The sequence below is a fragment of the Pongo abelii genome, chromosome 11 (assembly GCF_028885655.2).
Source record: "Pongo abelii isolate AG06213 chromosome 11, NHGRI_mPonAbe1-v2.0_pri, whole genome shotgun sequence".
In the NCBI taxonomy this organism is placed as follows: domain Eukaryota; kingdom Metazoa; phylum Chordata; class Mammalia; order Primates; family Hominidae; genus Pongo; species Pongo abelii.
Genome location: NC_071996.2, coordinates 9,518,828 through 9,544,369, shown reverse-complemented (window position 1 = coordinate 9,544,369; position 25,542 = coordinate 9,518,828). Strand labels below are relative to the sequence as shown.

The 25,542-nt window shown below is 35.8% G+C and overlaps 1 protein-coding gene across 4 annotated transcripts in view; it reads right to left on the bottom strand.

The window, feature by feature from the left end:
* Positions 1–25,542, bottom strand: part of LOC129052396 (protein FRG1-like) — a 44,157-nt gene that overhangs the window by 10,519 nt on the left and 8,096 nt on the right. For 2 of the 4 annotated variants that reach the window (XR_008517402.2, XR_008517403.2), the window contains exons 3-6: positions 22,068–22,193; positions 21,231–21,288; positions 16,963–17,067; positions 15,387–16,173 (exon numbers count right to left, since the gene is read on the bottom strand). Coding sequence is in view for 2 of the 4 variants with exons in the window: in XM_054542804.2 (XP_054398779.1) it covers positions 13,687–13,778; positions 16,963–17,067 (197 nt within the window). In the remaining 2 variants the exon portion in view is untranslated. Of the gene's footprint in view, positions 1–13,686; positions 13,779–15,386; positions 16,174–16,962; positions 17,068–21,230; positions 21,289–22,067; positions 22,194–25,542 lie in introns of those variants that run through there. The other 2 variants (XM_054542804.2, XM_054542805.2) reach the window with 2 other exon arrangements.

Below are 25,542 nucleotides of genomic sequence, written 5' to 3'. Positions count from 1 at the left end.
AAAATTGATTCAGAATATATGCTGGAGAGTTACAAATACCAATCAGCACCCTTTTATCTTAGGACTGTATAAATTGTTTTAGAAAATAGTACATTTCCAATTAGGTCAGATGATAGACTTCGTTTTAATTTAAATTTTGTTTTTGTGCATATCCAAGTTCCTTCCCTTCCTTCCCTCCTTCCTTCCCTCCTTTCCTCCTTCCATCTTTCCTTCCTTCCCTCTTTCCTTCCTTTTCTTCCTTCCCTCCTTCCTTCCCTCTCTCCTTCCTTCCTTCCCTCCCTCTGTCCTTCCTTCCTTTCCTCTCTCCTTCCTTCCTTCCTACCCTCCTCCCCTCTCTCCTTCCTTCCTTCATTCCTTCCTTCCCTCTCTCTTTCCTTCCTTCCATTCCTAACTCCCTCCCTACTTCCTTCCTTCCCTCTCTCCTTCCTTCCCTCCTTTCTTCCCTGTCTCCTTCCCTCCCCCTTATTTTTTTGCCACTGGATATGGGGAATGTTGTTCTCTTTCCCACCCATATTTATAATTTATTTCTTTGAAACAGCCCCAAATCAGTATCTTCAGAATTAAGGTCCTCCTTTTGAGCAGATTGTGTGGCTTAAGAACCATAGACTTAAGTCAGGTTTGGATTTCTCCCTTCTCTGTGTCTCAGGGGTACCGCAGGTATCTTTTCCTATAACCCTGGGAATTAGATCTTTGTTGTGGCAGAACCATAAGTCACAGAGCGATGCAGCACAACCAGCCCACAATTCTAGGGTCAGTGGATTGAAATCATCTTCTGCTACGGCTACATCTGGCTCTTCCAGGACTTCCCTCACCCCCTTTTTTTTCCTTTTAGGGTGTTGAAACTTTAGTGGTATATACATTGCCTCATAGTCAGTCAAAACTCCCCTTATCCCACATCATGGATTAAAGAGAACATTCCCAGGAGCCCTTCACTCTTCTAGAAGGACTTTATTTGTTAGGTCCTTTTTCCATGGTTTAGAATAAAAGAGGTAATAACTAGAAATATCTCCCTCATAACAGGCTCTACAGCAAATTCTACTTTAAAGGCTGTTGTTCGTGTCTTTAACTGTGGCTGCTTTTAATGTTCTTGTCATTCGCAGACAATTGTTGTCTCATTTTGGTCCTCTTTAAATGATGGTTTTATAATCAGCTGTAAAATTTAACAGATGCCCTTAAATGCAGGATTCTGATTAATAACGCTGGGGATTGTGACATTAGAATAGAGGGAAAACTTTCAAATAGAAGAATGAATGGTGTTTGGTCTACTTTGGACTGTATTTTTATAAATGTTATTAGTATGTGTTCCAAAATTATGGGAAACTTCAATAGAAATGTAATCCCCAGTGTTGGAGATGGGGCCTACTGGGAGGTGGCTGGTCCATGGGAGCAGTTTCCAGTGGTTCCCAGTGTCGGAGACGAGGCCTGCTGGCCGGTTGCTGGTCCATGGGAGCAGCCTCCGGTGGTTCCCATTGTCGGAGATGGGGCCTGCTGGGAGGTGGCTGGTCCATGGGAGCAGTTTCTATTGGTTAAACATAATTCCCCAGCGCTGCTCTTGTGATAGAGTTCTCATGGGAACTTGTTGTATAAAGTGTGTAGGATCTTCCCCCCTCTCTCTTCCTCCTGCTCTTGCTTTCCCTTCCAACATGATTGATAAGTTTCCTGAGGCCTCCCCAGAAGGTGAGCAGATGTCAGCATCATGCTTGCTGTACAGGCTGTGGAACTGTGGGCTAATTTTCAGTACTCTTCTGTTTTCTTTTCATTTTATTTTATTTTTTTAAATTTCATTTTAAGTTCCAGGATACATGTGCAGGACAGGCAGTTTTGTGACGTAGGTAAACGTGCACTATGATGATTTGCTGTACCTATCAACCCACCACCTAGGTGCCTAGGTATTAAGCCCCACATGCGTTAGCTATTTATCCTGATGCTCTCCCTCCCCATCCTCACTGACAGGCCCCAGTGTGTGTTGTTCCCCTCCCTGTGTCCAGGTGTTCTCATTATTCAGCTCCCACTTTTGAGTGAGAACATGTGGTGTTTGGTCTTCTGTTCCTGTATTAGTTTGCTGAAGATGATGGTTTCCAGATTCATTCATGTCCCTGCAAAAGACATGACCTCATTCTTTTTTATGGCTGCATAGTATTCCATGGCGTGTATGTACCACATTTTCTTTATCCAGTCTATCATTGATGGGCATTTGGATTGATTCCGTTTTTGCTAATGGGAATAGTGCTGCTATAAACATACACATGCATGCGTCTTTATAATAGAATGATTTATAGTCCTTTGGATATATACCCAGTAATGGGATTTCTAGGTCAAATGGTATTTCTGGTTCTAGATCCTTGCAGAATTGCCAAACTGTCTTCCACAATGATTGAACTAATTAACATTCCTACCAATAGTGTAAAAGTGTTTATTTCTCCACAGCCTTGCCAGTATCTGTTGTTTCTTGACTATTTTTTTTATTATACTTTAAGTTTTAGGGTACATGTGCACAACGTGCAGGTTTGTTACATACGTATACATGTACTATGTTGGTGTCCTTCACCCATTAACTCGGCATTTAGCATTAGTTATATCTTGTAATGCTATCCCTCCCCACTCCCACCACCCCACAGCAGTCCCCAGTGTGTGATGTTCCCTTTCCTGTGTCCATGTGTTCTCATTGTTCAATTCCCACCTATGAGTGACAACATGTGGTGTTTGGTTTTTTGTTCTTGTGATAGTTTGGTGAGAATGATGTTTTCCAGTTTCATCCATGTCCCTACAAAGGACATGAACTCTTCATTTTTTATCCTGCGTAGTACTCCATGGTGTATATGTGCCACAGTTTCTTAATCCAGTCTATCATTGTTGGACATTTGTGTTGGTTCCAAGTCTTTGCTCTCGTGAATAGTGCCACAATAAACATACGTGTGCATGTGTCTTTATAGCAGCATGATTCATAGTCCTTTGAGTATATACCCAGTAATGGGATGGCTGGGTCAAATGGTATTTCTAGTCTAGATCCCTGACGAATCTCCACACTGACTTCCACAATGGTTGAACTAGTTTACAGTCTCACCAACAGTGTAAAAGTGTTCCTATTTCTCCACATCCTCTCCAGCACCTGTTGTTTCCTGAATTTTTAATGATCGCCATTTTAACCAGTGGGAGATGATATCACATTTTGGTTTTGATTTGCATTTCTCTGATGGCCAGTGACGATGAGCATTTTTTCATGTGTTTTTTGGCTGCATAAATGTCTTCTTTTGAGAAGTGTCTGTTTATATCCTTTGCCCACTTTTTGATGGGGTTGTTTGTTTGGTTTTTTTTGTCAATTTGTTTGAGTTCATTGTAGATTCTGGATATTAGCCCTTTGTCAGATGAGTAGGTTGCGAAAATTTTCTCCTATTCTGCAGGTTGCCTGTTCACTCTGATGGTAGTTTCTTTTGACTTGCAGAAGCTCTTTAGTTTAATTAGATCCCATTTGTCAATTTTGGCTTTTGTTGCCATTGCTTTTGTTGTTTCAGACATGAAGTCCTTGCCCATGCCTATGTCCTGAGTGGCAATGCCTAGGATTTCTTCTAGGGTTTTTATGGTTTTAGGTCTAACATGTAAGTCTTTAATCCATCTTGAATTAATTTTTGTATAAGGTGTAAGGAAGGGATCCAGTTTCAGCTTTCTCCATATGGCTAGCCAGTTTTCCCAGCACCATTTATTAAATAGGGAATCCTTTCCCCATTGATTGTTTTTGTCAGGTTTGTCAAAGATCAGATAGTTGTAGATATGCAGCATTATTTTTGAGGGCTCTGTTCTGTCCCATTGATCTATATCTCTGTTTTGGTAGCAGTACCATGCTGTTTTCGTTACTGTAGCTTTGTAGTATAGTTTGAAGTCAGGTAGTGTAATGCCTCCAGCTTTGTTCTTTTGGCTTAGGATTGACTTGGCGATGCAGGCTCTTTTTTGGTTCCATATGAACTTTAAAGTAGTTTTTTCTATTTCTGTGAAGAAAGACTTTTTTATCTTGATGGGGATGACATTGAATCTATAAATTGCCTTGGGCAGTGTGGCCATTTTCATGATATTGATTCTTCCTACACATGAGCATGGAATGTTCTTCCATTTGTTTGTATCCTCTTTTACTTCATTGAGCAATGATTTGTACTTCTCCTTGAAGAGTTCTTTCACATCCTTTTTAAGTTGGATTCCTAGGTATTTTATTATCTTTGAAGCAATTTTGAATGGGAATTCCCTCATGATTTGGCTCTCTGTTTGTCTGTTATTGGTGTATAAGAATTCTTGTGATTTTTGTACATTGATTTTGTATCCTGAGACTTTGCTGAAGTTGCTTATCAGCTTAAGGAGATTTTTGGCTGAGACGATGGGGTATTCTAGATATACAATCATGTCATCTGCAAACAGGGACAATTTGACTTCCTCTTTTCCTAATTGAATACCTTTTATTCCCTTCTCCTGCCTGATTGCCCTGGCCAGAACTCCCAACACTATGTTGAATAGGAGTGGGGAGAGAGGGTATCCCTGTGCTGTGCCAGTTTTCGAAGGGAAGGCTTCCAAATTTTCCCCATTCATTATGATATTGGCTGTGGGTTTGTCAAAGATAGCTCTTATTATTATGAGATATGTCCCATCAATACCTAATTTATTGAGAGTTTTTAGCATGAAGGGTTGTTGAATTTTGTCAAAGGCCTTTTCTGCATCTATTGAGTTAATCATGTGCTTTTTGTCTTTGCATTTGTTTATATGCTGGATTACATCTATTGATTTGTGTATGTTGGACCAAACTTGCATCTCAGGAATGAAGCCCAGTTGATCATGGTGGATAAGCTTTTTGATGTGCTGCTGAATTCTGTTTGCCAGTATTTTATTGAGGGTTTTTGCATCAATATTCATCAAGGATATTGGTCTAAAATTATCGTTTTCCGTTGTGTCTCTGCCAGGCTTCGGTATCAGGATGATGCTGGCCTCATAAAATGAGTTAGGGAGGATTCCCTCTTTTTCTATTGATTAGAATAGTTTCATAAGGAGTGGTACCATCTCCTCCTTGTACCTGTGGTAGAATTCAGCATGAATCCATCTGGTTCTGGACTTTTTTTAGACGGTAAGCTATTGATTATTGCCACAATTCCAAAGCCTGTTATTGGTCTATTCAGAGATTCAACTTCTTTCTTGTTTAGTCTTGGGAGGATATGTCGAGTAATTTATCCTTTTATTCTAGATTGTCTAGTTTATTTATGTAGAGGTGATCATAGTATTCTCTGATTGTAGTTTGTATTTCTGTGGGATCGGTGGTGATATCCCCTTTATCATTTTTTCTTGCACCTATTTGATTCTTGTCTGTTTTATTATTAGTCTTGCTAGCTGTCTATAGAATTTGTTGATCTTTTCAAAAAAAACAGCTCCTGGAATCATTAATTTTCTGAAGGGTGTTTTGTGTCTCTATTTCCTTCAGTTCTTCTCTGATTTTAGTTATTTCTTGCCTTCTGCTAGCTTTTGAAAGTGTTTGCTCTTGCTTTTCTAGTTCTTTTAATTGTGATGTTAGGATGTCAATTTTGGATCTTTCTTGCTTTCTCTTGTGGGCAATTAGTGCTATAAATTTACCTCTACAAACTGCTTTGAATGTGTCCCAGAGATTCTGTTATGATGTGTATTTTTTGTTTTTTAAGGTAGAGTCTTGCTCTGTCACCCAGGCTGGAGTACAGTGGCTTGATCTCAGTTCACTGCAACCTCCACCTCACGGGTTCAAGTGATTCTCCTGCCTCAGCCTCCTGATTAGCTGGGATTACAGGCGCCTGCCACCACACCCAGCTAATTTTTGTATTTTTAGTAGAGATGAGGTTTCACCATGTTGGCCACGCTTGTCTCAAACTCCTGACCTCAAGTGATCCAACCACCTCAGCCTCCCAAAGAGCTGGGATTACAGGTGTGAGCCACTGTGCCCTGCCCGTTTCTTGTATTTGATGATGAAAATCTGTTATTGACTGGCACCTGGCCTGTTTCTTGTATTTTATGATGAAAATCTGTTATTGATGGTAAGAGGATGGCGGCTCAGGTTAACAACAGGGTGTTAGAGAAACAGCAGTAAAATTTTGGTTCTCAAAACATTTGATGTCTTATTCCTTTTTCAGAACATGGGTTTTGCTAAAAAAGGCCAGCCATTTTGAAACTTGATTTTATTATCATGTACTCCTTTTGAAATTCATCTTATTGTTTGTATGAATTGGCAGCAGTTTGAGGGAAATTTCTGTTTTGCATATTTTCAGATTATTTTCATTTTTATATCAGAGATTTTGAACAGATGCTATACAAAAATATTCATTTATTTATTCAACAAAATTTAGTGCTGGTTATGTTGCAAGCACTTAGTGAACTTCATGCTGTACGTGCCTCAGCTACTTTTGTGAATGTAATGGCAACATCAAAAACTTTTCCCTTATGCACCTTATAAACCTTTAATTTCAAGGCATGTTGATGAATGAGCATCTGCTGTAACTTACTTTCATTGTCATTTAATTCACCATTATTTGGGTATACCTTATATTAAAACTGATTTTTAAAACCTGGAAAATATTTAACACATCTTCATCTTGACTTTTTCTTTAACATATGTAGATCAAGGGAGTCACTGAGAATCAATTTTAGGGATAGTTATAAAAATCTTAACTTTACAACTATAACTTTGTCCTCAATGTAATAACTGGAAAAAATAATTTACGTTTCAAAGCCTTTAAACTTTGTATTTTTTTGAAAAGGAGCCTTCACCGAGATTCTTTAAAAATTCTTGCTCTGTCCTACAGTAGAGACTGATAGACTCATGAATATCGTCCTCTAATGGATCTGTACCACCTCAGTTCTCTGATTGTCGCCCTCCTGTGGTGAAAATTAATGCTTATTTTCATTTGATGTCTAGGATGTAGTATGTTCTTGTTGGGAAAAAATTATGTTTCTTGAGAAATAAGTGCCTTCAGTATCACTGTGTGTCACTTAATAAATATGACTAATATCTACGTTTAACAATTGCTGCAATTTAATCCTTAAACAGCCATCCTTAAATTATACTTTTTGATTGGTTAAAGAAATTATAATAGGCATTAATTATTTTTACATAATTTTCTTATGTGGACAGCCATTCTTAGAACTAAAACTTTCAGATGTTTATATTACAAGTACAATTATTATTTATTATTATTAATGTCAGTAGCCAAATGTAATCAACTCTCTTCCTTTTGTTTCCTTTTTTGAATCAAAATGTTGCACTTATATAAGCGAGAGCAACAGCTCTATATCTGGATCACTGCAGTTCCTAGAAGATACAACAGCACAATTTACAAATCCAAATTTCCGGAAAGTCTCTGCACATAACTCTAGTACAAAAGATGCTTCAGAGACTAGAGGGAAAAGAGAGGAAATATTCAACTCCCAGTTCAGGCAAAAAGGGAAGAAAGCCTGGTGTTGAAAGAAATCCAAGAATGACTGTGTCTGCAACTCGCTCCTTTCTGTAAAGTATTCATGGTGTTTTACTTAAAATATTTGCTCTTATGATGGTCAATAATATTAATAGTTATGCTTTGTAAAAGAATTTATTCTTTACTTATAATTAATGGATCATTCTAAATTATTATATGTTTAGTTGCTATAGTAAGATGATGTGAAAGATTTGTTGCCTGTTAAATATTTCTGGGATTTTTGCTTTATTTTTATATTATGATCTCTGTTTCAAAAGTTGAGCTGTAATTTTATTGTTTATACAAAGGTAGAATAAAGCTTAAGTTTAGGGAGAAAAATAAAAGCTAGAGTTTTCCTTTCAGCTATAGAACAGTCATTTATTTATATAAATGTTCTTTATGTAGCTTTCCTAGTTTCACATTTAAAAAGATAAATATGGGGATCTACACAGGTTTCAGTAAATAATAGTTCTTGATTAATAATGCATTTATTATAAAGCTTGAAGTTTTAAGTAGAATTTTGATCAGCCTACATATCTTTTATGGTCAGGCTGCTCTGATTATGTAATACCCAGTTAAATTTCAATTTCAGATAAACAAGGAATAATATTTTAGTATAAGCATGTCCCAAATATTGCATGGGATATACTTAAATGAAAAAATTATTTATTTATCTGAAATTTAAAATTAAATGGGCATGCTTTATTTTCTGTGGCAACCTGTTTTATACAAAACAGAGTAAGTCAGCTAAATTTTAGAATACTTAACCCTAACCTGGTGTTCTAGGTCTTTCCTTTTTCTAATTATAAATATTATTTTGGTTCAGGGTCGTGCTCCATCACCCAGGCTGGAGTGCAGTGGCACAATCACAGTGCCCTGTAGCCTTGAGCTTCTGGGCTCAAGTGATTCTGGCACCTCTGCCTTTGACTCCCATGTAGCTAGTACGACAGGTACGTGGGCCCAGCTATTTTTTTTTTTCTCATAGAGACAGGGTCTAAGGCTTGTCTGGAACTCCTGGGCTCATGCAATCCTCCCACCTCTGCCTTCACTTCCTAAATAGCTGAGACCACAGGCACAGGCCACCATAGCCAGCTTATTTTTTATCAGGTTGGTGCAAGAATAATTGCGGGTTTTGCTATTGAAAGTAATGGCAAAGCCCGCAATTACTTTTTGCACCACCCTAATAATTTTTTGTGGAGACAGGGTCTTGCCCTATTGTGTAGGCTGGTTTCCAACTCCTGGGCTCGAGTGACTCTCCTGCCTTGGCCTCTAAAAGTTCTGGGATTACAGATGGGAGTCAGTGCATCAAGCTACTTTGAGTAATTTTTAACATAAACATAAATATGTTGAGAAATAGAAATGTTAAAATCATTGGAGGAAAATATATTGTAAAGTATAAAATAGATAAAAAAATCAAACAAAATAGTACAACAAAAAATTATCAAAATTTTCAGAGGAACAAAACAAAATCTAGTTTTAAAATCTTTAGAATTCATTCTCATTATATCAAACATATAAAGAAACATATTCAAAGAAAAAGGCAATCAAGAGCGACTGATGTCGAGATGACCCAGATGTTGGAATTAGTGTGGATTTTTAAAGTAGTTATTGTAATTCTTACTAAAATCAAAACCCCAAAAACCCTTAAAATAAATGGATAGGAAATCACAGCAGAGAAGAAGAAACTACAATAATAACAAAGGCTAAAGTAGAAATTCTAGAAGTGAGAAAGTTTTCAAAATTAAAAAATAATAATCAGTTGTGTTCAGGAGCAGCTTGGAGGTGGTAAAGAGTGAATGAACTTTAAAATACAATTGAAATGATTCAATGTGAAAAATGTGAGCAGTCATAGGTTGGGGTGAAGGAGCTTTTCCTTTGGTTAGTGCTTTTAGGTAATCTTGGTTTTGACAAGATTACTAGACTGATCTGTCAGGGGCATGCTAAGCCAGAGTTTATGTTTGTTTCAGCGGTGCTTTAAACAAAACTCATGATATTCTTGTGTACAAGATGGAAGAAGAGTGGACCAGATGACAATATTTAGATGCAGTCATTCTTAACCTCCGTTGCTCTCCCAGTGGTCTAGCTGGGGTTTGTATAAAGTGGAATGGGAGGAATAGGGAAGGAGCCCCCACCTACCCTCTCCCCTGGTCCACTTGTCCTTCTTCACTAGTGGATAAAGTCAACGGGAACAGGCAAGTTATTTTAAATCTGTATCTTCTGTTGTGAAGATCTGTAATCAGTTCTGCTCACTGGACTGGGGACAGGAACCAAGGGAACATGAGGGTGAATGGGTTGACATGGAGTCCAGGAACACACTGTGCCTACATGAAGAACGTTTGTGCCAGGAAAGCGAGTCAGCAGGCAGATGGACTCAGATAGGAAGCTAGTGTTGGGAAGCAAGATTTAGTCTCTTGAAGGCGGTGTTCCTCATTGTGTGGTTTGTATCACTTGCTTCAGAATGACCTGGAGTACTTGTTAAAATGCAAATTTTGAGCCCAATCCTAGACCTCCTAAGCCTGCATCTCTACGGATGGGTCTCAGTAGTCGATATTGGAAACGTTCAGGTCCCTAGGAGATGCTTATGCATATAGATTTGAACTGTTGTGTTTAAGGGTTAGGGGGCTGGCAAAAGCAAGGAATAGACCAAGCCCATGGGTGGGAAGGCTCCATAAACTTGGCACTGTTAGCATTCTGGGCGTAACAGGATTCTGCCACATGCTTCGCAGCATCCCTAGCCTCTACCCTCTAACACCGTATTCCAGTTGTGAAAAGCAAAAATGTCCCCTGGGAGGCAAAACAGTCACCAGTTGGGAACCAGAACCACTGCTTTGTGGGATCAGAGTGGTTACTTTGTTCCCAATCCAAGGATCAGAACACACGATGAGAGAAAGTCCAGGTATTGGAACTGGAGTTCCAAGTTGAAGCTAGACCTACAACAAAAGCTCCAAAAGCTCCTTTATAGGGCTGATCCCATGCCTCAGCTACCTAGATTGTACAGATGCCATGTAACTCTAGATTTGGTGACAGAGCTAATTTAAAGGCTAGAACTAGATAGGGTCTTTCAGGTTAGGCCAACACACAACGTGTGCTTTTGACATCATCCAGATGCTTGAACCAACCTCAGTCCTGAGGCAGAGTTTCCCATGGCATGTGATACACAGCCTGGATTTGGAGCTCTCACTGGCGTTAGATGCCACAGGAATATTGTGTTTAGAAACTCTGAAAGAGACAGGCTACAACAAAGCAGACCTAAGCAACACGTAGCATCAGAACTTCTTTATCAGCTTCCATTCCAGTCCACGAGGACAAAAGCATCACATACATATCCACTCTGGCAAACCTGTCCTCAGTAGGGAGTTTCCCCAGTACTACTCTTGCCTCTTTTCTGAGCCTACTTGCTCCTTTATAGTGTTTCCACTTTCTGTCCCACTCCCTAATAGATGATTTGTCCTCTCTGCCCAGCCGCCTAGTTCTGATATTTGGATTGTCTGTGATCTGGGTAGTACTTAGGAGGTAGAATCAAAGCCTTGTTGATTGGATTTGGAGTTTCTAACTTCCTATTAAAGGCACTGATTAAGCATCTATTGTATAAAGTAAAGTAAGAATACAATCCAGTAAGAAAGATTCAACAAGTAGAGCAGAAAGAATTGGTTTCTAGTACAGTTCATTCTTCAGGACAGGAAATCCAAAAAAAAAAAAATCTGTGGTAGGTTAAGTGTGTACTGTAAGGTTCATTTCCATGTGAAAAACTGTAGTTAGCTAAAAAGTACATCCATGAAGAATCCTGATTAGACTTGTTTAATCCTGGTTAAACTAGCTACTAGCTAAACAATAATTTCACAACAATTCAAGAACTCTGTAAAAGCATTCCCTCTGAATATTTTACTCAGAAAAAAAAAAAGCAAAAAGATAAGGCAGAAACAAAAATCCCAGTCATTTGCAGTATGTGTCGGCTTTCAATTTGGTTCTCTTGTTTAAACAAAGAAAAATAGTAAAATTAATCTATGTAAAACATCCCATATATATTCAACTACTAATAAATATAAAAAGCTTTAATACTCTGTGTCTGATTTTGATTATTGTTTTACCAAAACACTTATGTTAAAATATGTATACTTTTAAATTTGGTTTCTATAAAAAATAGATTCTAATCTTATAAAAGTTATTTTCTAATATTCAATAAATGTTGCCAAACGGCTTTTTCAATCCAAATAGCAATTTTAATTATTCCAGAATTTAAGGGTGCTCTAAATTTCCCTTTAACAGGGTGAGAATGCTGTATTATTACAAGTGAGAAAAGTTACAGGACATAGAGCTTATTCCATTTTAGAGTCCACACCCTGATTATATTTTATATCCTCTTCTTGATTTCTTACAACTAGATACATATTCATTTGCTCAGCTGGAAAAAATTCTTAACATTATTTACTGACTGTAGGTATGAATTCTACCAGCTAGTTAACAGGAAATATGTAATTAAACATTGCATTTATCAAGTAATGTAAAAAAAGGATAAGAGTAATTTTGCAGCATAGGACTTGAATGAGCGGCTGGTGATTGTCAAAATCTGGCAATTAATTTATTTATACTTGTACACTCACAGCTAAACGTCTCTACCTGTTTTTCTATATGGTAAATCTAGGACATTACTTGTCTACATAGGAAGAGTAATAAGTATTAACAATGTGCTATGATAAACATCCTGCACTCTTCCAAATCTTACAATAAAACTGCTTCAATTTCACTTGTTTAGCTTTTATACTTAGTTTTTTAGTTGATCTGTGCTTATTTTAAGGAACCTGAACTACTCTAACAGAATCCACATAATTTTTTTATTAGTCAAACTGCTTTTTTCTAACTCTGGTTCTAATAATTATAAAAAGATAATGATAAATTTATGAAGTAGATACAGTCAAACCTCAATTTCTTAAAATATATACTTAGAATCGGTTATAATTTTTAGATATTCTTTCTTGACAGTCTTTTCCCAAACTCATGATGTCCTCTCTAGGTAATATTGCCACATTCATAAATCAGAAATAAAGACAAAAATGTGGAAACTACAGTAATTTAAGAGAATATAGGTTTTCTACATGCCATTTCCATTGGCTACAGAAAATAGTGAAAATAAGTAAATAAATAGCTAGCTGTCCAGAAGCGTCTCATGCAAAAATCCATCTTTCTGAGCCTTTTTAAGAATTTTAATGTCTTCTTTACTTATTTTAAGTTTGTGGGTTTGGAAGCTCTGAAATTTCTTTCTGCAAAGAAAATGTCTTCATTGAAAAATATCTCAAACTCTGAATATACATATTTACTATTAAATTTATAAATACTGTTAATTTCTTTTTCACTTATTTAAAAAGTCTAATTGTAGGCCAGGCGCAGTGGCTCACACCTGCAATCCCAGCCCTTTGGAAGGCCAAGGCAGGCCGATCACTCGACGTCAGGAGTTCGAGAACAGCCTGGCCAACATGGTGAAACCCTGTCTCTACTAAAACTACAAAAATAGCCGAGCGTAGTGGCGTGTGCCTGTAGTCCCAGCTACTCGGGAGGCTGAGGCAGGAGAATCACATGAACCTGGGAGGCGGAGGTTGCGATGAGCCGAGATAGTGGCACTGCACTCCAGTCTTCGGAACAGAGCGAGACTCCCTCTTGTGGGAGAAAAACATATCTAATTGTATTTTTTTTAATAAGCTGAAGCTTTTGAACAACAAAGATGACCTTCATGACCTCTCAAGAGGAGGGCCACTCATTGATTGGGTAGCAGAAGGCCCCACTTCTATTAGCGCATGCTGGCTGGAGTCCTCTGTGTCCTGGCCATAGCACAGACTTTGACTGGCATCACGCCCATTCTATGAATGAATAGAGAGATTGACTAACCCGAGTGACTAGCTTTGGGAGCTGGTAGGATGATTAGGAAAACTGAACCCTCAAGAAAAGAAAAGCATTTAGCTCAGTGCTCTGTCCTAGAGCTAAATTGTGTTGCCTCTTCTTGTCCATCAGTTTTCACTTTTTCAGACAGGGTCTTGCTCTGTCACACAAGCTGGAATGCAGTGGTGATCAGAGCTCACTGCAGCCTTGAACTCCTGGGCTCAAACAATCCTCCTGTCTCAGCCTCCCGGGTAGCTGAGCCTACAGACATGCACCACCATCCGCAGCTAATTAGGTAATTTATTTTGAAAGCACTTTGATAACCACTTCAACATCAAATCTGTAGGTCTAAAAGGAAAAGCATACATACAAATAATTGATTTCATATTGTTTTACATTTCCTTTGTCTTCTTCTGGAATGTCATTGTTTTTCTTGGTTTCTCTTTCAGCACAGGATCTAATCTAGATATTGGAAAAGAGAATCCAATGGGTTATATGTTTATCTTCTCCCTTCCCCACTTTACCTATCACATAAGAACATTCGAGATGATTTCTTAAGCAGAAGCAAAAATTAACTGAGCAACTATATTCAGAAAAAGACTGGTTCTGGGTATGTGTTTTTACTTCATATATCTAATCTACATGAGTAAGTGCTATCACATACTTCCTCCATAGCCCTTGTGTCAGAAACACTACAGACAAAATTATTTCAGAAATATTTTACACATCAGATCCTGCTAGGCAATAAAGCAATCATTAATTTAAATTTGTCCTCCAAGTGAATACACTAGGATCAAATTATCCCTAGTAGACAAGTGTTTATTTGCTTAGATTGAAAGCTTAATAGCTATTTTACATTGCACAGACTATTACCAAAGTATTAAAATTTTTAACATTACACAACTTGTTTTTAATTAATTAGAACCCACCTCTTTTACTAGCTTCTTATATCCTCTTAAGTTTGCATAGATGTTTACTATCACATGTCATAAGTTAATTGATCTGCATTCATCAATTAGGATCACCCGCAGAACGAGCAACTGCCAATGGCAAGGACTCATGTCTCCTAAGGGATCTCTGTGGCCAGAGTCCAGTTCCAGTGCTGCTTAGAAAGTGATGACAAATAACGTGTTTGTGCCAATGACATCTTTGTGACAGTTTTGATTAGAGGGGTCCCAGACCTGAAAACATTCCCTGCTAGGGCCTGTAGCACAATGCTACATTTAGTAAGAGGGATCTGTGTTCTGGTAGACAAGGCAAGGTCATAAAGGTGAAAGGCTGACAGAGAGTAGGACAGCCTGTAATCAAATGGTACGAAAAGAGTCCTAAATAATCACTGTTCAGAGCTTCCAAGTACTTGACTAACCAAAGAGACCCAGAAAACTTTGTATTTCGTCTGAAAATTTCTTCAAATAGTGAAAAACGCAATCTTTGTGTAAGTATCTTTGTATCTTTGTATAAGTGCCAAGCACTGCACATATATTTACAACTACCTTCAATAACACATTTGTGATGATATCCAGATGAAAAATAATTTAAACATGATGCAATAAAATATAAATAAGTAAAGATAAATGTAAGTCACAAACCCATCTGCATTTCCTCAATGATCTGTATCCGGAGAAGCAATGTGCTATGAAATACTGAGAGTGGCCTCTGGAGTCAGCTGGGCCTGGGTACACATCCTGTCTTACCATACCTTGAAATCACTGTGATTTGCATGAACTGACTGACAAAAACCACGAGGATGTAAGGAGGGTCAGGGGCTGTCTTCCTGTCTGTAAGGCTGAGCTCACATCCACCTCACAGGAGCATTATGGAAATTCAAGACTACAACGCATGTGCCGGATGCATGCAACGAAAAAATATAACATTTCACTTCTCTAACTGTAGGAAAATACCTACATTTTAGATTGAAATTGTTTGAGCTTTAGATTTGAAATTATCTGAAATCAAGGCTATTCTAAAAAGAAAATCAAACATATGATCGGATATCTAACATGTACCACATACAGAGAATTGATAGATGCTTTTAAATTGCACTGGTAGTAGAGAAAAATGCAACATAAATTTTTATGCTCTAATTATAAGAACGAAGGGCATTTTAGAAAAGGTATTTGCCCCCTCTCTTAGAGCCTTCCACTCTGGCCCCCACAATGCCTTACAGAGCAAATATGGGTCAGACTGGATGCAACCTGTGATTCTCAACAGAGACAAACAAAGCAAGGTTCACGATGGTCAGTACAGTGATGGAATCCCAAGACACAGAAAAATCATGTGTCAAGAAGTGGGGAGTTATTCTTTAGACACATCCTGTTATATGTTTATCATTAAAGATCAGTGGCATTTGTGAGTCTAAAAAATTAAGCCTTAAATGTTTTCATCAAATTCCAGTTAACTACCTGATTTATCTAGGTTATATTAACAGTATTATTTAGAATTTCACCTTGATATGAAGATGTCTGTGTAACTTTTACAATGATGTAAACAAAGAGTAGGATTAGGGAGGGCACAGGCCACTGGTGCAATGGATAATGCATCTGACTACGGATGAGGGAATTTAGCCTGGAATAAGCAACTTTTATTTCCAGCTTAGTGATGCACACAAATTTTAAAAATAAAATAAAAATCATGTTTTATGTGATTCGTATTTCTCCTAATGCAAAGAAGACGGGTACTATTAATACAAATATTTTTAAAATGTAAGGGATAAGGCCCCAGAAGTTCTGCTATGATTTTTTATGTTTCATAGCGTGATTATCATCACAGAAGCTCAAGCATTACATAAATACAAACACGTATACCCCGACCTGGTAATTCTGCTTCTGGAAATTTATCTTCAGGTCCACCCGCACATCTACAAATTGATGCATATTCAATGTTATGTACTGCAGCACTGTTCATAAGAGCAAAAGACTGGAAACAGCCTAAATTTCCATCTATAAAAGGCTAAATAAATTAAGGTATATCCCTAAAATGGAATATTATGTGGCTGTTAAAAAAGAGAGAGAGAGAAAGGGAGGAAAAGCAAGAAAAAGAGAAAACTTTATACATTCAAACTAATGGTAGAAAACTCTCCAAGATACAATTTTAAGGAAAAAAAATCAAAGTCAAGAAGACTATAGAGGAGGCTGCCTTTAGTGTAAAACAGTTGAAAATTATAAATATATTCATATGTTTATAAAGAAATTTTAGGAGGCTATAAAAAAACAAAACAAAGGAAAGAGGAACAGGAGCTGGGACACATGTGAGTAAGATGTATGCAGGCATATGTCTTCATCTTACTTCATATGCTTTAAAAATGTTGGACCACGTGTACGTGTTATCTATTTTAAAAATTAGATTTTAAAATAGAAGAAATAAGAAAATGAAAGCTTAAAAAGAGCATGTGGAACTACCAGAAAAACGATACTAATCCATGGAGATAATGGCAAGGTAGCTCCTAGATGCACTGATTTCTCTACCACATTGTATAAACAATCCATCAGCTATGGGATTTATAATTAAAAATAAGTCTATTTGAAACACCACATTATAAAAAGCTATTAAATAAATCTTTAAAGTGACAGTAAATGACAACATTTTGAAGAGATACAGTCACATCGCATGTGTGAAAGCAGTAATCTTTATAAAATGTCATCATTACCTTGATCATTTCTTCTTCTCCTGCTGTTTTACTTTTTGCTTCTATGTCCCCTGCTTCATTGCATCTAATAAAGCAGCTATTTGAGGCCAACAAAGCCTTTTTCCCCTAAGTGAAACAAAATAACAAAATAGCCATGAGGATACTTCTTGTAGAAGAAACATTAAGTGTTTAGACTGAATTAATTTTTCCTCCCTGATTTAAAAATCACAGAAAAGAACTTAGAGAAAAACCTGAAAAATATAATACAAGAACATATAGAAAAGGAAACCAAAATCACCTTTCATTTTATTATTCAAAGATTACCACAATAAACATTTGCAGTGTATCTTCCTAGTAGGACTAAATTCTAATTAGATGAGGTGGGATTGCTTCCTTTCTAAAAGATCTACTGAAGATAAAGCTGATTTAGTTCTATTTCAAAAATTAACTTTAAAGACAAGAACATAATTATGAATGCATAATTTATTCAAATATTAGCATTTTAAGTAAAATTTATTTTCTTCACAATTAGAAAACATGAAAAGGTATATACAATGCCTTTGGTGTTTTGAATTTAAGAATCAATGTCTGGGGGACTTTTGTGTGTGAAAATAAATATTCTTATATATTTTTAGTTGTTTAATGTTTGATATATTACACTGCTTTCTATTAAACAAAACTTTAAAAACTGATTTTCTTGTGTATCTAAATCTGGGTTATAAATTTGGTTAGCTTAACTCCTGTAACAAATATAACATTTATTTATAACCTGTATTTGGTTGATTCTTTTGGAAAACTTGGAATACCATAACATTTAGACAAAATATTTATAAATACAATGATTTCAAAATGTGTTAAATTTGTATCACATCCAGTTAAAAACGTGCTGATAACATGTATTTAATTTCTTAGTCAAGTCACAAGGGCTGGGTGGTCTCTCATCTGGATGGCTCCTGGTGAGCCCTGGAACATGGCGGTGTGGTCCAAGGTGATTTAAACCTGTGCCACAGATTATTCAGCTGAGTCCTTTTTGCAATAGAGTTTTAAGACCCTCTTTCATTTAAATTTAAATTTTTGAAAGTTAGTGTCCTTCCTAAAAATAAAATGCAATGAACTTTCCTAAAGTGTTGTATTATTAGTTCTATCTAAGTTATCATCTTGGTCTTATGAAATATTGGCATTTTCTACTGGTGTAACTTTTATTAGAAGCTTCTCATCATAACTAGTAGGATCATCTCAAAGGGATTGCAACACATTAGCAGGTAATGAAATCAACGCAGTGTTTACTGAACGGTATTGGGTGGGTGGGGAGGAAAAGGAATACACACAGACACACAGAGGAAGGGGTAAAAGAGAATAAGAAATATCAAGGTGCATAACACATGGATAAGTAAGTATTGTTAAGTACAACTCTTACTTCAGTTTCACATATGTATGTGCTTGGCTGCAATGTAAAAATGCATTTATCAATGGATTGGGTCAAAATAGTTTTCAAGTCACTGACTTAAGAATTTATCCTAGGAGATGAGGAAATTAGTCTAAGTGATTACCTCTTTCTGGTGGGAAGTTTGTTTAATCTGTCATCTTAGAAAACACTGCTGAGTTCCTATTTTCAGTTCACTATTGTATACTACCAAAGCTGCTACTCAAAAGCTGAGCTTATCTTCTATTTGCTTGTTCTGCGTGGTGCCCACTGGTCCTTACTGTTTTTGATATAGTTATCTACTTTTTAAAGACAGTTTAACACTCACATATTTTTGTTCAATCTTTACTTCTCACACAAACAGAAAAAGGAAATTATGTATTCTGTATCAACAAAGATTTAACAAAACATCCATACGCTACAACTGTCTACTTACTAAAATTAAGAATTAGTATATCATCTTTTTTCTTCTTATATTAAAACCATCTTTTCATAAACTATTTTAAGCTTATGAACTGAAAGTCTTTTAGAGATAATTTACTTTAATGAATTATTACTATTTATATTTTATACACAAATTGTCACAACTTGGTCTTAGCTAGGTCCACTGTTCACTTACAGTCTGTAATGTTTCTGAAAGCATCCATGATTTCTGCTACAAAGAAGATACTTAGAAACTATTCTGTTTTCCTACTCTGTGACCTAAAATTGACTGGTTCTTCAATGGAAATGAGATCCACATCTAGGCACTAAGAGTATACAGAAATAATTGTGGGGAAACGTACTAATGCTATTTTTGTTGCACTCTATTTTGAGATCTCTTTAAGGCTCTATGTTCTTACTGATTTATTCCAGTTTAATGTATTATACTATTACATCCTACTTTTTTTTAAATATATTATGATTGACTGTTACAGACTTTCTGTTAAACTAACAGGAAGTTTTTATAAACCATAACAGCACTTACATTTTGAAAGACTGGTTCCCATTGTTCTCTTGTTCCAATTGCATCTGAACGCTCAACAAGTTCATCTGAATTTATACCAAGATATTTTTCATAGCCAGATTTCAGGGCAATTGTGTACATTAATAAGATAGATGAAAGTTAAAAACTGAGAGAAAATTAATTATAGGACATCAAAACATGATATGTGTATGTGTGTGATTGTGTACATATCTAAAACTTCAGACTGGACATATTCCAAGTGTTCAAAAGATGCATGTGGCTGAGTGGTGACATACTCCTGTAATCTCTGTGCTTTGGGAAGGCAATGGGAAAATTGCTTGAGGCAAGAAGTTCAAGATCAGCCTTGACAACATAGTGAGACCCCATCTCTACACAAAATTTAAAAAGTTAGCTGGGCATGGTGGTGTGCACATGTAATACCAGCTACTTAGGAGGCTGAGGCAGGAGGAGTGCTTGAGCCCAGAAATTTTAGGTTATAGTGAGCTATGATCACACCACTGCCCTCCAGCCTGGGTGACAGAGTGAGACTCTGTGCCTTCCAAAAAAAAAAAAAAGCTACATGTGACTAGTTGTTGCCATATTGGACAGTGCAGTTTTAAATTTAGTTTTATATTTTGCTTTTTTAATATAAACATTATACGTTATATATTACATAAAAAATATTTTCAAAATTCATCATTCTTCAATTATATCTCTTTAGTTATAAACTTCAATAATAAATTACTAAAACTTTATGTCATCAAACTGTTTTCCAGAAAATGTTGCTTCCATTTACATTCTTACCCCAAATTACCACAGTATGTTTTGTATCATGGATTTTTTTTTAAATATTATGACTCCAAAAAAATACTTGAAAACCTGATATGGAAAAAGCAGTATTCTATTAATTTGCATTTTAGTAGTTAACTAGAATAACAACTGTTTTTTTTTTTCCTTTCCTTTTTAGTTTTTAGATTATCTGGTAATGTCCCTTGCCCATTTTTCTATTCAGATCTGATTGCAGTTTTTCTACTGGGGTCTTCAGTGCTATGAATTCTATACAAGATACATGTGAAGAGTAAGAACTCACTGCCTATTAAGATTGTTGCAAATATTTTCCTCATTTGTCAGTTAATTTTCTTTATAATCCTCTTTTGTTTATAATTTTAAAGCAGTTTAAAACTATTGAATTTTTTCTTCCTCTGCTTTTATTCTTTGTCTTTCACCCTACTCATCAGACTTTCAAAGAAAGTATAGAAATAATCATCTTAATGTGATTTTTAAAAATTATGATTACTTTTACCTTACCAAGAATCTCCTTGGATGCCAGAATTAACTTTTACTCCTTTATACGTTAATGATTATATAACAGAAATCATTATCATGTTGATGTAACCAATTACTAAAATATGTAAATTCACTTTCAGTATCTTTTATCCAAAGAATCATTCTATACTTCTGCACAAGGTGAGAATAAAATGGCTACTTTATAAAATACTGTAAAAATAGTGAGTAAAAATATTCTTTCTGTCGTTATGATGCTGTAACATTCTCTGCTGGTTTCAACAATATTCTTTTTTTGAGTCTTCCTGTTTGTCTTTAGACTTCCAAACAGTGAGTTTAAATATCATAGCAACAGTGAACCAGGTTTTGTACTATTTGATTTTTTTTAATCTATCTTATTTGGTGTGAGAAATTACTAATCTTCATTTTTTAACTTACATATCTTTTTTCCAGCCTAGCATTATATATTGATAGGAAATCCACTAAAAGTAGATCATAAAATCTACTTTTCAAAAAAGCTATTTCATTTTTTATATCAAAATTACCATGGGCTTAAGACAGATACTAAAATTTTTAATGAATAAAATTAAATTTTTAAAATAACTGCTTACTAATTATATTACAACATAAGCTCACCTGGAATCAGATAATTTGACAGCCGTAAACTGCTCTGGAGGACTAGGGCCCTCATCAACTATTGGAGAAAAAACATTTGAAAATAAATTTGACATTTGCTATAAATATAAAGACATTATTTTCTTTAAAAAAGTGGCTATTTTCTTCTGCAATTAAATGTAAGAATATTCAGATATACTGAAGTCACTGTAATACTGTATCTTTGGAATCAAGATCTATTTTACCTTCTTTTAACTACAGTGCTAATTTTATACACTGAGTAAGACAGGGTGATATAATGCTTATTTAATAACTTTTGAGATAGCTTCTCTTTATGTTTTAAAATACAGTCATAAATAAGCACTTATTTAAAAAAGCTAAATGATTTCATTTATTCAATGTATGGCCTTGCTGACCAAATGGTACTGCTTTTTATCTTCTAATTACTTCGTATCTCATTAGTGCTTCCTCTAATGGGCTAAAGAAAATGAGGAAACTTCAAATTGTTAAATGCACGCAGGTTAGTTTTGGTAATAGGTCTGAATAAAAAAGAAATTCAAACATATTTGACACAAATAGATTTTCTTTTTTCTTTCCACTTACTATATTAATTATTCATATTGTTTTGATTTCCAAAGATATTCTTCTGGAACTATACGGAATGTTTTCAAACACTTATATTAGAAAGAGGGACTTGCCAATGGCTGGTAAATATTAAGGAATTAAAAAAAATGGAAGAATCAAAAGCAATGGTTCCATTCCTTTGAAAAACATTTGAGACTAGTTAGAGTTTGGCCTAAGTGAATGAATGTCCTAAAATCTACACTTGCGGCAGGATCTTCCCTTCCAGACACAAACCTTCTTTGTGTGGAGCTCCCAGGGTAAAAAGACCATTGTCGAGTGCTTTTATATAGGTTCCCTCATCCATTTCAATGGCTAGGGTTCCTGAAATTTCACCAAAGTTTGTTACTGTCCACCAGATTCCTAAAAAATAAAATTGATATTTCAACTTTATATTTTAGTTTTGACACAGAGTTCTTTGTTATTATAACTTAGTTTTAAAATCTTTTTATTTTGCAGTCATAAGAAATACTATGAAGATCTCACATATCCTTTACTCGCTTTGTCTCAATGATGACATCTTGCATAAGTATCATACATTGTTAGAATCAGGAAACTGACATTGATATAATCCATGAAGCTTATTCAGATTTCACTAGTTTTACATGTACTTGTTTGCATGTATGTGCACAGATTCATGCGACTACCAGCACAGTCAGGATTAGGTTTTTAAAATACAAAATAGCAACATAGAGCCAGGCATGGGGGTGTATGCCTGTTATCGCTACTCGGGGAGCTGGGAAAGAGGATCACTTGAGCCCAGGATTTCAAGGTTATAATGAGCTATGGTCACACCACTGCACTCTTGCCTGAGGGACAGAGCAAGGTCCTCTCTCAAAAAAAGACCAAAACAAAACAAAAGGCAACATGTGAAGGTAAAAATTGATATATGAAGAATGGTCTCTCTCATGATAGATCTCAGGCATCTATTCACGCCTGCTTTCCAGAGGCAGTGCCTATCATAATGCTTCTTAAAAATGCCTCTACAGGAAGACTTTCTAGCATAGTAATTTTTTTTTTTTTTTTTGAGACGGAGTCTCACTCTGTCACCCAGGCAGGAGTGCAGTGACGTGATCTTGGCTCACTGCAACCTCCGCCTCCTGGGTTCAAACAATTCTCTATCTCAGCTTCGCGAGTAGCTGGGGTTACAAGAGCCTGCCACCATGCCCGAATAGTTTTTTTTTGTATTTTTAGTAGAGACGGAGTTTCACCACATTGGCCAGGCTGGTCTAGAACTCCTGACCTCGTGATCCACCCACCACTGCCTCCCAAAGTGCTGGGATTACAGGTGTGAGCCACCGCACCCAGCCAGTAATCTTAACTATGATTTTAGATTGAAAGCAAAATGAGCAGAATCTATGTCTATGTATACTAATTTCCAATTTACCAATAGAAATGTTAGACTCTAGCAACAATTATTTTACCAGTTGTTATAAAAGTTTATATCTTAATGTTAAAAAATATCCTCAAACCTCCTCCTAAATTGTACTTCAACAGGAGTAGAAATGAGTCAATCATTAACTGGATATGACATATTAAGGAATTCTCGTTAATTTTACAAGGTCTGATAATGACATAGTATAACGTATAAAAGTAAAGAACAAAACAGGTGATGAGAGAAAGACATACCATGTTAAGAAATGTACATTTATGTAATTATGGGTAAAATGACATAATATCTGTGATTTTACTTAAAATTTTCTAGGAAAAAACGTGTGTGGGGGTGTGTATGTAAATGAAACGAGATTGGCAAAATATTGATAATTAATGCTGGGGTCTGGGCACATGGGGGACTCATTATATTCTTCTATGTGTGGATTAGTTTAAATATTTCCATAATAAAAAGGTTTTAAAGATTCAGTTAATTCCACTGCACAAAATTTTCTATTCAACTAAACACTTCATGCTTTTCATAATCAAGTTTAAAATACATAAAATTGTAGCTAAAATGAAGTTGGACCCTTATCTAACACCAAATACAAAAAGTAACTTAAAATAGAGCAAAGACCTAAATGTAAGAGCTAAAGTTAGAAAACTTTTAGAAGAAAATGGTAAAAGCTTCACGACAATGAATTTGGCAATGATTTCTTATTTAGAACATCAAAGGCACAGGCAACAAAAGAAAACATAGACAAACTGGACTTCATCAGAATTAAAAACTTTCGTGCATCAAGAACCACTGTCAACAGAGTAAAAGGCAACCCAGAGAATGGAGAAAATATTTGTAAACTACATACATTATAAGGAATTAATATCCAGACTATAAACAGAACTCCAAAAAGACAAATACCACAATTCAAAACTGGGCAAAGCATATACACGGACATTGCTCCAAAGATGATATACAAATGGCCAATAAGCACTCGAAAAGACGCTCAACATCACTAGTCACTAGGGAAATATAAATCAAAACCATAATGCAATACCACTTCACACCCATTAGAATGCTATTATCAAAACAACAAAAAACAGAAACCAAGAAAACCAGAAAAACAAATGTTGGGCAGGATGTGGAGAAACTGAAACCCTGTGCAATGCTGGTGTTAAGGTAAAATGGTACACGTACTTAAATTCCACTGAAGTGTACACGTAAAAATAGAAAAACTGGCAAGTTCTATATTCTGTAAATTTTACCTCCACACACACACAAAACCAATGCAGAAAAAGAAAATTAATCAAAATTAAAGTTTCAGCTAAAGAGGATTAGAAAGCAATAAAACTAATGACAATTTAGATGATTGAGTTATAGCTACAATTGTTTTCAGTAAAAAAAATAATGCTTTATTCAGAATCATTATGAACAGTGGTATGATTAGCAAGTCTTTCTTATAAATGTAATAGTTAATAATTTAAAATTAGTTTTATTTTGTATGTTCTATGCCACGTTCACCAAGTACACTTATTATTAAATAAAATCATTTAAATATAATATCTCATTAATGTTTTGCAAATGAAGAAATTTCTGGCAGAAAAGCTCCTCAAAATTTTCACACTCTGTCCAAGTAGGGAAATGATACAATAACATTACTAATAATATTGTCAACTGAAAAAGAAATTACTTTGTGTAGATGCCAGTATTTTTTCTCAATGGCATTTCAAAGAATAAGAAAGCTAAACACAGTATCATCAAGAATTAAATATGAGCATTCTGCTTACTTTCTGCAAGTGGCCTACATTCAACCTTTGGAGGTATGCTTATATGTTTAACGACTAAAGTAACATAATACTTAACAGTGCCACTTGGGTGTTTTAGCTGTGAAAAAGCAGTGGATCCTAAGAACAGTGGGCACTGAAGTTGCCTGTCTCTACGTCAGGTTACAGCTCAAGCTGTGTATATGCTGCAGACGCTCAAGCTTAATTTAAGAGAATCCACTGTGAAACATTACTTGCTATTTAGACAAATGCTTAAAGTTATTTCCTTTTAAACCTGAGGAAGATGGTGAAATATTCCCGCTGTGTTGTCTCACAATGCATAACAAAGCTTTTCACATATTTTCATATAGTTTAGAATGTTTACATATGTCTGGCATGCCTGTATTCCAGCACTTTGAGAGGAGGAAGCAGGAGAATCACTTAAGCCCAGGAGTTCAAAATCAGCCTAGGTAACAAAAGGAGACCCCCATCTCTACAAAAAAATTAAGAAATTAGCTGCGTATGGTGGTACAAGACTGTGGTCCCAGCTACTCGGGAGTCCGATGTGAGAGGATTGCTT